This window comes from Sarcophilus harrisii, chromosome 3 (genome assembly GCF_902635505.1).
Source record: "Sarcophilus harrisii chromosome 3, mSarHar1.11, whole genome shotgun sequence".
Taxonomy (NCBI): domain Eukaryota; kingdom Metazoa; phylum Chordata; class Mammalia; order Dasyuromorphia; family Dasyuridae; genus Sarcophilus; species Sarcophilus harrisii.
Window position 1 is genome coordinate 567,115,800 of NC_045428.1, and position 15,754 is coordinate 567,131,553.

General features: G+C 46.4%; 1 protein-coding gene across 1 annotated transcript in view; it reads left to right on the plus strand.

The window, feature by feature from the left end:
• ATP13A2 (ATPase cation transporting 13A2) overlaps positions 1-15,513 on the plus strand; it is a 44,321-nt gene extending 28,808 nt beyond the window's left edge. Inside the window, exons 16-29 of the mRNA XM_031962759.1 lie at positions 633-833; positions 2,123-2,218; positions 2,310-2,466; positions 2,805-2,925; positions 4,344-4,468; positions 4,685-4,845; positions 5,045-5,149; positions 5,430-5,509; positions 7,056-7,208; positions 9,601-9,697; positions 10,632-10,855; positions 11,529-11,680; positions 11,970-12,142; positions 12,426-15,513. Of these exons, the coding sequence (XP_031818619.1) occupies positions 633-833; positions 2,123-2,218; positions 2,310-2,466; positions 2,805-2,925; positions 4,344-4,468; positions 4,685-4,845; positions 5,045-5,149; positions 5,430-5,509; positions 7,056-7,208; positions 9,601-9,697; positions 10,632-10,855; positions 11,529-11,680; positions 11,970-12,142; positions 12,426-12,596 (2,016 nt within the window). The 3' untranslated portion in view covers positions 12,597-15,513. The remainder of the gene's footprint in view (positions 1-632; positions 834-2,122; positions 2,219-2,309; positions 2,467-2,804; positions 2,926-4,343; positions 4,469-4,684; positions 4,846-5,044; positions 5,150-5,429; positions 5,510-7,055; positions 7,209-9,600; positions 9,698-10,631; positions 10,856-11,528; positions 11,681-11,969; positions 12,143-12,425) is intronic.
• The last annotated feature ends 241 nt before the right edge of the window (positions 15,514-15,754 follow it).

Sequence of the window (15,754 nt, forward strand, 5' to 3'; positions counted from 1 at the left end):
TCTAAAATCCTTCTCTGCTTTGATATTTTCTGCTCTATGGTCTCTTACAACACTGACATTTTTCAGTCTTTAGCTTATTCTGGTCCTGAAATTCTATGTCCTGTGTTCCCTCCCAATTCTGACATTTTATATTCTAAGGATCCTCCCAGCTCTGACTTTCTATGTTCTAAAGCCCCTCTGAGATCTGATCTTCGGTGGTCTAAGGTTCACATCCTGTGTCTTAAAGGGCCTTCCAACTCTGACATCCTGTGTTCTAAGGTTCTCCCTTCTGTAACTCTAATAGTCTCTGGTCCATATGTTCTGGGTGAAATTCCAAGAAAGGTAGACTCATTTTTTATCATGGTATAGGGGAAATGGGCTAAGAGAAGCTTTTTTGGAGGCTGTGGGTATCAGAGCTGGGTTTTGAGGACTGATAGAAGGGCTTCAATAGATTCAGCAGACTGAGAAGAATTAAGGGGTAGGAAATTTGATTTGGAATCAGAAGATTTCAATTCAGTCTGAAGTCATGTCTCAATTTCCTGTAAAATTCTGTAAAATTTCTGTAAAATTGAGGTCAGTATTCTTTCACTTTTCTTCTCATTTAATCATGGGTATGAAATTCTATTCTTTCCTAATCTCCCACCCTTCTTCAGACAGGCACATTGACAGAGGAAGGCCTGGATGTTTGGGGTGTGCTCCCTCTGAAAGGTTACGATTCCCCACTCCCGGACCCACGGCAGCTCCCGGGAGGTCCCCTGCTCACCACCCTGGCCTCCTGTCATTCCCTCTCGTTGCTAAATGACCAACCCATTGGTGATCCCATTGACCTCAAAATGGTGGAGTCTACTGGCTGGGTAAGATCAGTTTGTGCTCTGTCTCTGAGTTGGCCCATCTCTAGTCAGCCTATAAAAAGGGATTGGGTTGGGGGGGAGCCAGGTCCTTCCTTCTTTCTAGGAAGCAAGAGGTTATTTTTTTTTTTCCTTTTAATTTGAGGTCAGGATGGTGGAATCCAAACAAACTTTCTGCTGCTTCTGGCTGTGTCATTATGGGAAATTCACTTTTACCTCTCAAGCCTTATCTGTGAAATGGGGATACCGACATAGACAAAGCATAAAGTTCTTGTGTATCTTTAATTTTGGAGAACTTTGAGGGAATATGCAAGATAGAAGCACACCATCAATGATGTATAAAAGCTGAAATCTTAACTTTTTAAAGCAGAACACCTTAACTTTTGAAACCTTTAAAACGTAACTTGCCATCATTGGTGATGTGTTTTCCAAACTGCTTTTCCAACTTCTACTTATAGACATTTTCATTTCTCTGAAGAAATAAAAATTCATGAATGCAAAATTAACAACATGATGCATTTTTTAAAAATCAAGCCAGAAACAACTTTTAAGAGACCAGCTTTAAGGAAATTCTCTCTTGTAATCATCCCCAAAGTCATCCAAGTTAGCTACATACAGGGACTTTGACCCTCCCTCTCCAAAAGGATCGTTCTAATGAAAGTCTGGTGGAATTATTATTATTTTGTTTCTTGTCATCATATCTATCACTTAATATCTCCATTCTACTGTGACTGTCACCAGGGAAATTTCTTTTTTCCCCTCAGGCTTAGTGCTTTATTCACTAGCTGACTACAATGATTCATAAGATATGGCCAATTTACCTTTTAAAAGCTAAAACCTAACCATTAAGAGATGTTTTGTAATCCTAAAGCTCTACGTAATGAGACAGACTCGTCCCTTATCATTTTACTGTTTTGTCATTGAGCTACTTGCCTTTTTTTTTTTATTAATTTATTTTTAACACACATTGCTTTATGAATCATATTGGGAGAGAGAAATAAGAACAAAAAAAGAAAAGCCATGGGAGAGGGAAAAAAAAAAAAGAAAAAAGAAATGAACACACCATGTGTTTGATTTACATTCAGTCTCCTTAGCTCTTTTTCTGGATGCAGATGGCATTTTCTGCCCAAAGTCTGTTGGGATTGCTTTGGATCACCTGGGAAATTTCTAAGTCCAACCTCAAGCCTTCCTTGTTCAGTTTCCATTGGCCAAGGGATTGGCTGCAGCCCTAACTCAGTCTCCTGTCTGACACCTTGGCCTGACACCCACCTAGTCACTTTTTGCCTGTTTCCCAGTTGCTTGAAGAAGTGGGGTCGGAGACCCTAGTGTTTGGGACCAAGGTCATGGCTGTGATGAGACCCCCACCCCCGGAGGAGCAGCTTCAAGGGACAGTAAGCTGGGCAGGGGGGCTGGGGCTGGAGTGGGGAGAGGCAGGGAAGGGATCGAGAGCCACGCTCACCTGCCCTGTCTTGGCGCTTCCAGGAGCCCCCGGTGCCCATTGGCATCCTCCACCGATTCCCCTTCTCATCAAGCTTGCAGCGGATGAGCGTGGTGGTCGTGCGGCAGGGGGAAGCCCATGCCGAAGCCTTCATGAAGGGGGCCCCTGAGATGGTGGCCAGTCTCTGTACCCCAGACACAGGTGAAATGGCACATCCTCACCATTGCCCCACCCCCACTGCCTTCTCGGATGCCGGGCTCCACTTCCCAGACCTCAGAGCACGGGGGCCAAAGAATTTGGCAGATTCCCAGCTCTCTAGTCCTATAGTGAACAGTGGAAAACCAGACCTTGGGGTTTGCCCACATATCCCTAGGTCCAGGGTCTCTGCCCCCAACCAAAAGATTTCAGACTCTGGTTCTACTTAATTCTTTCTTAATCCACCTCCGGGCGCCCACTTGGAACAGTAGCCAACCCTAGCCTGCCCCGCCAGGTTGTGTAGCTTGTACCCCCAATGATTCCAGTCACTCCTGTTTCCCCAGTGCCTCCGAATTTCTTCCAAGAGCTCCAGCACTACACATCGAATGGATTCCGGGTCCTGGCCTTGGCATTCAAGCCCCTGCCCATTGCTCCCACTCTGGAGAAAGCTCAGCAGCTGACCAGGTGGGGGACCCCAAGAAACATTCCCTCCGCCTACTTCAACCCTTCTATTGATCTGTGATCTCCCAAGGGTGGGCAAGCCCTCCCTCAGCATAGATCTCGGCCCTTTCTTTAGATTTGACTGTCATCCATATCTAAATCTATTTATTACACTAATGGCCTTTCCCTGATGCTTTTGTTCTAGGACTCATTTTATTGATCTGTCAAATGATGGGGGTCAAACTAGTTGATCTCTGAGAGCCTCTTGAGGTCCAAGGTAGTAATCTCATTATCTACCAAATCCCATTTCCTCATTTTACAGAGGAGAGAAACTTAGACCAAGAGAGTGAACCCCCTGAGGTTTCTCCCACCCCCGATTCTTGGGCTCTCATATTTTATGGCAGGGGTCCTCAAACTGTGGCCCTCGGGCCAGATGCAGCAGCTGAGGACGTTTATCCCCCTCACCCAGGGCTATGAAGTTTCTTTATTTAAAGACCCACAAAACAAAGTTTTTGTTTTTACTATAGTCTGGCCCTCCAGCAGTCTGAGGGACAGTGAACTGACCCCCTATTTAAAGTTTTGTGGCCTGAGAATGAAGCTCTCGGGCTGTTCGTTCGTCATCCCTTAGTCTGGCTACATTATTAGCTTTCCATTCGCTCGTGGCCATCCTTCATGACTTTCACTCCTCTTGGCGCAAAAAATGGTTGGAAGCGCTTTGGCTGGCTCATGCCCAGAGCTCACCTTTGGGCTCCGTTCCGGGAGCTCGTGGGCTGCCAGGATGCCCATCCAGACAAGCCCGCCGAGCAATGAGAGCTTTCCCAAGATGAGCTTCAGTGACTGGGAGCAAAGTGGCTCCATGTCCATCCCCTCTGGCCATGGCATGGTCAGAAGTAGCCGAGCCAGCTGGACAGCCAGATCAATACTGTCTCGTTCATTCATGGAGTCAGACTCATGGCACAGAGTTTGCATTCCCATTTGGCTCTGTCGCTGACTGATCCTACAGCCCTGAGCAAGCCACATAATTCCCAAGCCTCAGTTTCCTTATCTGTCAAAGCAAAGATTTGGACTAGATTTGGACTTCCCGGCCCTGAACCTAGGGTCCTGTGAGCCTCTGCCGCTTGTCCGAATGGCAGCCAGGTGATGGCGTAGACCCGAGTTCAAGTCCAGCCTCACATTGACTCTAACCCTGGGTCATTTAACCTCTGTATGCCCCAGTTTCTTCAGTTGTAAAATGGGAATCTTAATTGTACCTCCCAGGGTTTCCAGGGTTGCTAGGAGATCATATCTGTAAGTTATATTTGCATTCCTTTTGTATCCCCAGTGCTTAGCACAGTAAAAAAAGGACATGCTCATTTACTGATTGACTGAGACCCCACAGCTGTCAGGTCCCTGATGTTCCTTCCTTGGGCCCCTTGGGTTCACTGTCCCCACTTCCCCCCCAGGACAGAAGTGGAGAGCGAGCTGACTATGCTGGGCCTTCTGATGATGAAGAACGTGCTGAAACCTGAGACAGAGCCCACCATCCAAGCCCTACGCAGGGCTAACATCCGTACCGTCATGGTCACAGGTGAGCCAAGGCAGAGGCCTGGGGAGGGTCCTGTGGGGCCCTAACAATGGGTGGGGGGCAGGAGGGAAGGACCCCCACCTAGCGCCTGGGGAGTGGGCTCCCATGATTGCTTTCAGCTCCTCTATCTCTGGGCGGGCACCGATGTCTCAGAGCCAGCCCCGGGGGCAGGGGTGGCCCAGCGGAGCTTCTGCTGACTCTGTTCTCCTCCCACCCCAGGTGACAACATGCTGACTGCAGTTAACGTGTCTCGGTCCTGCGGTATGGTAAAGCCCCATGAGCCGGTGGTGTTTGTCCATGCTTCAGCCCCCGCCCGTGGCAAACCAGCTTCAATCAAGTTTGTCCCCTTTGAGCACTCCCCAGGAGGGGAACAAGCTGAAGTAAGTCTTGTGACAGCCCCTCCCTCCCCTGGGCTGATGGTCTAGAAAGCAGCATGCACAGAGGCAGGGGGATGGACTTTATGACTTCCCACAGCTCCTTGACCCCACTCCCACCCCCTTCAGCCATTGCCTGATGAATGGGGCACCTGTGAGGATCTAGCTCCCAGGAGCTTTGGGGTCTCATAGTGGCCTATTTCAGCCCAAAGGGTACATTGTGGAGCTGACTGGGGAGGCCTGCCACCTGGCACTGAATGGGAAGGCGTTTGCTGTGATTTTGGATCATTTTCCTGAACTTTTGCCCAAGGTACGGCTCTCCTCTAACCCCCTCGTCCCCTCTAGGCCGTGGCCTTCCCCTCTCTGAATCCTGCCTGGTCCCTTGGAGTCAGAGGTTCCCCTCAGCTCTGATGACATCAGCAAGTGACTTAACTTGCCTGAATCTCAGATTCCTCTGAGGGAGGGTCGGGTCCCAAATGGTCCCTAAAGAGCCCCCCCGTTCTAATCCTCTGGCAGGGGACAGTCCCCTCCCTCCTCTTCCTTGCACCCCTTCCCTGGCAGCTGCCCCACGCACTCTCGCCCACCCCCAGATCCTGCTCCAGGCCACCATCTTTGCCCGGATGACGCCGGAACAGAAGACTCAGCTGGTGTGTGGCTTCCGAAACCTGGAGTAAGTGACCCCTAAGATCCCAGTAAATGACACAGAGGGATTCTCTCATGAACCCTCCTCTCCATCCATCCTCCTCCCAAACTCTGGCCAGGTTTCTTCCTTTGTTGGGAAGGGAATAAACATTTCAAGGGATCAAGGATTTTATTACATTGGTTTTCTTGGAGCTTCAATTTCCCCTGTTGTAGAAAAAAGCAAATTGGATTAGAAGGTCCCTTAGAGACCTTTTAACTCAAACTTTCCCTTCCCATATCACTTCATCTCTTCTGCCTCACCTCATGTTTTATGTTCCAACTTTGACTCTACTTCTGGAAATCCCTAACTATAAGGTACATCCCTCTATCATTGAGGACTTTAGTTTTCTTCTTTGTAAAATAAGGGAGAAATAACATTGGCCTGGGAAATGAGAGATTTTGGTTCTGACACTAACTGGGTGCTCATGAGCAAGTCATCAAATTTTTAAATATTTTTGAATCTTTGTAAATATATCTGTAAACGAGACATTCTAGGATAACTCTAGGGGTCTTGGAGACCATTTAGTCCAACTAACTTGTTTTACAAATGAGAAATTGCCCCCCCCCCAACCCAATTAAAGGACATGCCCAAGATGGATGGCCTTAGCTGATCTAGGAAACACCAAGATACAGCATTTGAGGGGACTCCAAAGGGTATTTCCTTTGATGACTTCCTGAATGGGAATTCTTTCTATAGTATCCCTGGCAAGGGGTCAGTCGCACCTTTGGTTAAATAGGAATCTTAACATCTTTCTGAAGTCTTCCATTCTACTTTGAGACAGCTCCCATTGTTGATGGGTTTTTTTTTTTTAATAAAATTTAAAATTCAATTTTTAATTTTTTAATTCCTAAAACTTTTTAATTCACAAGTGTCTCTCGCTCCCCACTCTCACTAAAAAAAAGAAAACAAAATCCTTGCAGTGACTTTTCCATAGTTGAGCAGAAGTAATTCCCTCCTGCTGGTGCATCTCCTCTGTATCAGGAGATGGCTAGTCTGGGTCTTCCAATCATGGTTGCTCATTGTATCGATCAGTGTTCTTAATTGTTTGGTTCTAGGTTTTTATATGATAGTTTGGACTTTGGCTCTGTTCACTTCAACCTAGCAATTAGACTGAAACCCATCTCTCCGAGACTTCCCTCTGCCTCTCCTAATTATGTCTTGTAGGAGCCAAGTAAAAGCAGTCTGATCTCTCCCTTATGGGACCCTTCCAAATATCTGTTCTATGTCCATATTTCCTCTAAGGGGCTTCCCAACACTTAAGTTCTTACTTGGTCTCTTCTGGCCCTGATGGTTCTGTTTCTGTGAACCCTATCTTGGGATTGGGGGTGTAGAGAGCTTGACTTGAAAGTTTTCCATGCCCAGGGAAACCCATGAGCTCCTGCCTCCCAGTTTTGACCTGTGCCCAGGGGCTTCCTTTCCAACATCACCCTCTGCCCCCAGCCTTCCCTTGAGATTGACTCACTCCCTCCACCTAGCTGGGCACGTGTCCTAGAGTGGGACAGGACTTACTGACAGTCCCTCCTCTCCTTGGCAGCTACTGTGTGGGCATGTGTGGAGATGGGGCCAACGACTGTGGGGCTCTGAAGGCAGCCGATGTGGGCATCTCCCTGTCTGAGGCCGAAGCTTCGGTGGCATCTCCTTTCACCTCCCAAATCACCAACATTGAGTGTGTACCTAAGGTGATCAGGTGAGTGACACAGTGGGAGAGATCTTTAGAGGCCACAAGATTGGGGAAGGGCAGGGACCAAGGGGTTACTTGAAAGAGCCCCAAGTATAAACACTATTGCCCATTCCCAATCTCCAAGGAAATCAAGGGACTAGGAAACCAGTACTAAGCACTGTTTTCTATCATGCTGTTTATACTTGCAGAAAACTCTTGCCTCTCCCAAAGTTTGGGAGGGGGTCACTAGTCATTTAGTCGGCAAACTTTCACTAAATACTTTCTGTGTGTCTACAAAGAGAGGCAAAACTATGGTCCCTGCCCTCCTGGAGATTACACCTCAACAGGGAAGACAACATGTAAATAACTATGTACATACAAGATATATACACTTAAATGGGAAGGACTGAGAGATGCCATTGGCACTGGGGTTACTCTGAGGGCTCAGTAACAACCCGATTTTTCAGGTCCAGTAAAAAACAGCCTTTTATCCCCAATCTTATTGAAAACAGAAGCAAGTTTGGTAAAATGGAAGAGAATTGAATTTTTGATCAAGGGCCACACGGGAAGAGAAGAAAGCCATTGTAGGTAGAACTGGGAAGACCTAAGTTCAGTTGCCATATCAATAGTAGCTGTAGGACTATGTGCAACTCATTTAGCTAAGTCTAAATTCAAACTTTATTAAATAACTTAATATCTCACAAGTCTAAAGCGGCTCTCTAAGATTCTCTAGTGCGGTTTGCATCCAGAGAGAGAGTTCTCACACTGAGAGTTCCCACATCAATCCCACATCAATAAAATGGCAAGTCCTTGATTTATTGATGGTATTATCGTTATCTCATGATAATGGATTTTCTGGATGGGGTGCCTGTAAAAATGGTTCAAAGACAAGTCACCGTTCTGCTATTTGTTCTTTTACATGGCATGGCACTAGTCCAACCTCCTTCAGAGGGAGCCCTACTGTCATTTCTGATGGCAGTAACCTGGTTCCAAATTGTTATCACAAACTCCATCCCCAGCCTCTAAGGACATTTAATAGAAATTTGTGGAATTTCTTGCCCAGACAGTTTGCTCAGTTTTTCTTTGGTGACATTCTCTTAGCCTAGTTCAGGCAGGTGTTAGCCACAGAGGGCCTTTTGATACTGTCCTTGGATCTTGGCCATTTCCTAAACTCCATCCAGAGGTAAACCACTTCCAGGTACATTCAGCAAATCCAGTGTGAATTTTTATCCTTTTTATCCATTGTTGTCATCTATATATATCTATATATATATATAATTTATATCTGTATAAAAATTATATTAGCATTTTATGGTAATTATAAGAATCGTCAATATTCTCTTCCTTCTCATGTTTCTGGGTGAAGCTCATAGAAATGGTCCAGGAACAAAGTTATTAGACTGCTATTAATCTCTTATAGAGATTAATTAGATTGATTAATTGTTGGTCTTATTAATAAAATTAATCTTATAGAGGTTAATTATTTGTGGTCCTTTAGACTGTGGTGTCAGTGATATAATCAAATGATTAATCAAATAATCATTGATATAACCAATACTTTTTTATATTAGAATAAAGGTATTGGGATATGCTGCTGTTATTAGTAATGACAAAGGTCTAACACCAGTCCTGTCAGACCCCTGCAGAGAGAGAGAGGATCTATTCAGATAGGCAGACCCTGAGATGCCATTTTCTTTCTTTCTTTCTTTCTTTAAAAAATTTTTAATAGTATTTTACTAATGCAATGATATGAAAAGATATTATATGAGTCACTTTTGTAAGATTTTGAGTTCCAAATTTATTTCTCACTTTCTCTTACTTCTTCTTTCCCTAAGACAGTGAGCAATCTGATAGAAGTTATACATGTGTAATCATTTTTAACATTTCCATATTAAGTCATGTTGGAAAAGAAAAATCAGAACAAAAGGGGAAGATCATAAAAAAGAAAGACAATACAAAACAAAAAGGTGAAAACAGGACACAATGATCTACATTCAGTATTCATAGTTTTTTCATTGGATGTATATGACATTTTCCACCCCAATTCTGTTGAAATTTCTTGGATCACTGTATTGCTAAGAACTAAGTCTATAATCACTGATCGTGATGTAATATTGTTACTGAGTGCAATGTTCTCTTAGTTCTGCTCACTTCATTTAGCATCAGTTCATGTAAGTCTCTGCAGACTCTTCTGAAATCATCCTGCTGATCATTTCTTATAGAACAATAGAATTTCATTACATTCATATACCATAACTTATTCAGCCATTCCCCAGTTGATGGGTACTGAGATGCCATTTTTTACTGAGAGCCAGGGTAGGCTTTCACCTGCCCCTCATTTGTCCCTAGTGGGGAATCTTATCTTTCTTTCAGAATCCTGATCTCCTTTTGTACCTGTGTTTCTTACCCTATATCACAGGGAAGGGCGTTGCTCGCTGGTCACCTCCTTCTGCATTTTCCAGTACATGGCCCTCTATAGCTTCATCCAGTTTATCTCCGTTCTAGTGCTCTACACTGTGAGTATAAAGTTAAATCAGACTTGAGGGGAGAGGAGAGGAGAGCAGAGCCCTCCCTTCACTTCCCCAATAGCTAATTTGCCTTTCTCTTTTTGGGCTGAGACCCTCCTTTAGAACTGGAAACCCACCTCCTCCAGAAAAGTAATGCACTCCATGCATGAAAGATACAAAGGCACGGAGGGGGGAGATGAATACGGGATATATAAAACAACAAGTAGACCAGTTTGGCTAGAATAGGGATTACATTAGAGGTGGTAATAGGAAATTGGTCTAAAAAGCCAGCCTGAAGTCAGATTGTGAAGGACGTTAAAGGTTCCCCCTGAAAAGGAGATTATATGTTATTCCACAGGCAACTGAGAGCCAATGAAATTTCTTTTTTTAATTGAAGTTTTTTTATTTTCAAAACATATGCAAGGATAATTTTTCTTTTCTTTTCTTTTTTTTTTTTGCAAGGATAATTTTTCAACCAATGAAACTTCTTATGTAGTGAAGTAACCAGATTGGTTTCTGGCTCTAGCTAAAGGATACAGGGAGAAGGAGTGAACAGTAGCTAATGGCTTTGTTCAATGTTAGGTTTCTAGACTCTGGATCAATACAAAAGCATTTATTAGTTGCTGATATATATTAAGCCAGGACAAATGAAAGCCCTGTTCTCATGCTTAGTGTGCAAAAAGCAAAAGCAAAATAGCTCTTGCCCTCAGAGAACTTCCCTTCCCCCTAGAATCCTCATTTCCCAGGGTGGGAACTTCCTCTCTCATCTCTACAGTCATTTACGTAAAATATACTTTGCAGATGGAGACTATTCCATTTTTGGACTTAGAGATGCACCCTGTCTCTTGTGTAAGGCACAGTACCTGCCTGGCGCATAGTAGGAGTTTAATAAATTCTCACTGATTGATTGGTACCATGACCCTTCCACTTGCCTCTCCCCCAGATCAATACCAATCTAGGTGATCTACAGTTTCTCTTCATTGATTTGGCCATCACTACCTCGGTGACGGTGCTAATGAGTTTCACAGAGCCCGCCCCAGAATTAGGGGTCTCCCGGCCCCCCGGCGCCCTGCTCCGTGCAGCCGTCCTGGGCAGCCTCTTCCTACAGACTGCTCTGGTTCTCACCATCCAGCTCAGTGGCTACTTCATCACTGTCTCCCAGCCCTGGTAAGCCCTTCATTCTCCCTTCCATCTCCAGGTTCCCGGGAGTGGGTAACTTTTTTTGGGGTGGAACCTTAAGGGGGGAGAAATATCGCACCTCCCGAATGTAGAAGGACATTGAGAAGTTGGGGAGGTTCAGAAGAAAATAACTAAAGTGGCAAAGGGCATAGGGTCAAATTTTGTTTCTGACTTTTAATGCCCCCTGAGGGTCAGTTAAAGGAATAGGAAGCATCTACCTGGAGAAGAGGAAGCTGAGGGGAGGGTGGGCATGGAGGTGGATCATAGCAGCTATCTTCAGAGATTTGGGAGCGGGATTAGACTTTTTTTTTTCCTGAGGCAGTTGGGCTTAAGTGACTTACCCAGGGTCACACAGCCAGGAAGTGTTAAGTGTCTTGAGACCTAATTTGAACTTCAGGACTGAAGCTCTAGCCATGGCACCACCTAGCTGCCCTGGGATTAGACTTTTTTCGTTTAATTCCAGAATTAGGAACAATGGGCAGAACCTACAAAAAAGCAGATTTAGGACTATCCAGGAAAACTCCCTCTTAGAGCTGTCCCCAAAGGGCTACTTTGGGAGGGGAGTGGCTTTCCTTGCAGGTCTTCCCCCAGATTCTGGTGTGTTTCTAACCTTAAGTATCTCCCCTTCCTTCCCTCCTTCCCCTCCTATCTACTCCTGCAGGTTTGTCCCTTTAAATAGGACCGTGTCAGGGGCCCAGAACCTGCCCAACTACGAGAACACGGTCATCTTCTGCCTCTCGGGGTTCCAGTACCTCACGCTGGCTGTGACCATGTCTAAGGGGCCCCCCTTCCGCCGCCCACTCTACACAAATGGTGAGGTCGGGGAAATGAAAGGTGGGAGGAGGGAGGAATCTTGGGAGGATCCCCTACCTGCAGTAGGAGCAGGAGCCCCTTCCCATCCCCTTCATGCTCCCTCCTTCCTCCCATCATCCCCAGAGTCCACAAACATTTATTAAGCACTTGCTGTGTACCAGGCACTGTGCTAAATGCCAGGGATACAAAGAAAGGCCAGAGACTCCCTCAAGGAGCTTCCAATGTGATGGGGAAGCTGACAGAGAAGAGGTTAATGGATCCTGTTCTCGCTTTTCTCCCCCCCGCCCAGTGGCTTTCCTCTTGGTCTTGTTGGTGCTGGCCATCATCCTGGTTGTGCTCACCTTGGGCCTGCTGGACTTCCTGCTGAGGTGGCTGACTTTGAAGGACATCCAGGATATCCGGTTCAAGCTGCTTCTGCTCGGCCTGGCTGCCCTCAACTTCGTGGCCGCGTTCATGCTAGAGGTGCCCAGGGACTGGGGAGCACGTCCACTGTGTGTCGGGGATGGATGGGATGGGGGACCGTGTCTAGGGGCCACTGCCCTTCCCTGGACACTCAGAGAACTGCAAGAGGATGATACTGAGGTTCAAAGACCTACTCAGGGTTCCATAACTCAGTCCCTCCCCTTCTGAGGTCAGACACAAGGAGGGGACAAGAGGAGAAGGAGTGGAAGGGGTGGGAATGAGTGGTACCCGGTGGATGGGGAACGTGGTGGGACTCAGAAATCGCCTCCTTCTTTTCCTGCAGCGTGTCTCTGACCAGTGGATCCCCAGGTGCTTGCGCCACCTCTGCCCAAAGAAGGCCTCCAAAAAGTTCTTCAAGCGACTTGAACGGGAGCTGGCCCAGCAGCGCACTCCCTGGCCCCCACTCCACCAGCCCATCCTGGCCACCCCCAAGACAGCCTCCGGGCTGAGGTAGCCCTGGATCCTGGGGACTTCTGGGGCAGAGGTCTGAGCCCCCCCTCCCCACCTCCTCTATTTATGCATCTTGGTAGCAACACTGTCCGTGGCCTGGGCCTGCCTACACACTCCTTGAGTACCTGAGTGCAGAGCAGGACTCGTTCCCAAAGCCATACCCGCCGCCCGTGGCTGAGGTCGCAGCCTCCTGGCTCCACAGAAGCCCCTCCTCAGACACTTCATTCCATCTTCCTCCCCTGCAGGGAGCGGCTTCACTCCACATCCTTTCTCAGACCACTTTAGTTCCCTTCTCTCACCTTAGAAATAGTCTAATTTTTTATCCATGGAAATGGAGAGGTCCACCTGACACTCGGGGTCCCCACTGACAGACTGAATAAATTTGCCTTATTTTCCTGGATGTGCTGATCTTCTGTGAGAGCCTGGCTTTGACCACTGGCCCCATGCTTGGGATACCCCCGCCTCCACCCTCCTCGTCCTGAGCCAGCGGAGCAGCAAGGGCATTGCCCGGATGTGGCCCGCTGAAGAGAACCTTAGATTGAGAAAGAGGAACCAACTTCTAGGTCTGGTTCTTCTCTAATGCGCTCTGCCTACTCCATTTCCCTTCCACAAGCCTCGGTTTCCTCTTCTGTAAACTCCTGGACAATAATACTTTCAGCATGACCTACCTCACAGGGTTGTTGTGAGGAAAGTGCCTTGTGAACTTCAGAGGTCTATAGAAATGGCCCTTGTCATCCAGGCAACGCTGAACCCACAGTTGGTTGCCTTTGTGACCCTCCAGCACCTTTCTCTACCACGGTGGCCAACAGAAATGAGAACGGAGGTGGGGGGGGTGGGGTGCGGTGTGAACAGACTGGCAGGAAAATAAAAGGAAGCCCTGAGAGGGTAAGAGCTCACCCACTGAATGATGGAGGCAGGATTAGGAAAACAGCTTAACAGAGTAGAGTATAGGATCAAACAGAATAAGACGGAATTGAAGAGCAATAAATGTCAAGTCTTACACACAGGTTCAAAAAGCCAATGTCCCAAGTCCCAAGTAGATGAGACATGGTTAAGTGGTAGTTTTATCTGAAAAAATATCTGGAGTTCTTCGTGGCCTTCAAGGCCTGTATAAATAAGTGTTGTGAGATGATCAGCATGAAAACTAAGGAGATCGTAGGCTACTTAAAGCGACAGATCAGAAATGAAGGCTGTTGCCCATTTTGCTCTTTCCTTGCTGAGTATTGTGTTCACTATTTCTAGCTTGTCCAGGGAGGCAGCTAGGTGATGTGGTGGATGGAGCTCTGGGATTGGAATTGGGAGGTCTCATTTTCAAGTCCAAATCTAGCCTCAGACCCTTACTAGCCATGATGCTGGGCAAGTCCTTAACTCTGCGGGTCTCGGTCTGTAAAGTGAGCTGGAGAAGGAAATGACAAAGAACTCTAGTGGTTTTGCCAAGAAAAACCCCAAATGGGATCATGAAGAGTCGGACATAAGTAAACAACAGGGCTTGTCCAGACCAGTTTATAGAATCCATGTTATATGAGGAAGCATTAAAGGATTCTGACCCTTAGAGCTATTAAAGCAGCATGACTTTGGGCACATCCAGCTGGGCAATCGGACTAACCCTATTCCAGCCCACAATTCTGTGATCCTATGGACTGGGGACGTTGAGTCTGAAAAAGGAAGTATGGAACAGGCAAGGACACGTTGGCCATCTTCATGTATTCAACGATTTCTCAGGTAGACGATCCCTTCTGAATGATGGATGGGAGAAGGTGACAATGGAAGCCCTTCCAGACTCAGCCAGGGACCAGATGGGGACCCTTCTCCAACCTTCCTGCCCTTTTCTTCTTCCTCACTTGTGGCTGGACACTGAAATTCACCTCAAATCCACTCTCTGCTTCCCAGTGATGCTTCTGACTCCCACCCCTGAGCAGTAGACATGGCTATGAAATATAGCACTTGGATACTCTGAAAGTTACTGTTTTTCTGTAAGAGGAAGGACCACCAGGTCTTCCCATTTGAGCTAGTAATAAATCTAAGGTCTTCTAGGCCTTGGTGTTTCCTCCGTAGCTACTCCCCAGACCACCCCCACCCACATCCCGGGCTCTGCCATTTGGACTGCAGAACTCTGGGTCTTGCCTTCCTCCCTGTATTGTGTCCTTAGGACTTCTGGGATCTTCATCTTCCTTCTATACGTGTTGTCTTCCTCAGTTAGAATGTGAGCTCCCTGAGAGCAGGGACTGTCTCCTTTTTTCTAATTGTACCCCCAGTGCTTGACACAGTAAGTGCTTAATAAATTCTTTCATTCAAGAGAGATCCTAGCACAGTGCCCAGCACTGGGCTGGTTGACTGATTGCTCAGCCCCTGAGAATAGAATGAACAGAAAGTGGATTTAGATTTGATATTTTTAAACACAAACACACCCTTTGCAAACCTTTAGAACTGTCTAAAAGAGATGCTTCAAGTGTCGTTGTAGAAATAAAAACTTGGAGAGTTGGGAAGGATTTTGGAGGCCAGGTAAGAGTTACCGTCGAGTTTCTCCTTACTGGCAGTGTCGGAGCAGAATCTGGATGGCCACTTGAGAAAGCAACATTTCTGCTTAGATGCCCCCTTGCGGTATCTTCTCCGTGACAAGCCCGGGAGGGACTGCCTTGTGGGAGTTGGGATAATGATGACTGGAGGGCTTTCAACTATGTGAAATGTTCTGCTTGGCTGCAGAAGCTAGACCAAGGACAATGGATGGGCTGCCAAGAAGCCAATTTAATTTTGGGGTCAGGTCAGACTTCCTAACAATGAGTGGAAGTTCTGTGGTAAGGAAAAACAATGGGGAGGGGGGATTTCTTGTGGATATAGGTTGGACTAGATGGTCCCTGAGGCCCCTTCTTGTATTTCTGTATTTGATTTAGTAGTTTTTTTCCCCAAATTTTATGTAAAGACAGTTTTCAACATTGATTTTTGGAAAGATTTTGAGTTCTAAATTTTTCTCCCTCTGCAAGAAGGCAAGCAATCTGATAACAATTATGCATGTGAAGTCATGTAAAGCATATTTCCACGTTAGTCATGCTGTGAAAGAAGAAACAAAAGGAGAAATGAAGAAAAAACCCCAAAAGAGAAAATAGTACTCTTCAATTTGCTTCAGACTCCATCAGTTCTTTCTCTTGAGGGTAAATAGCGTTT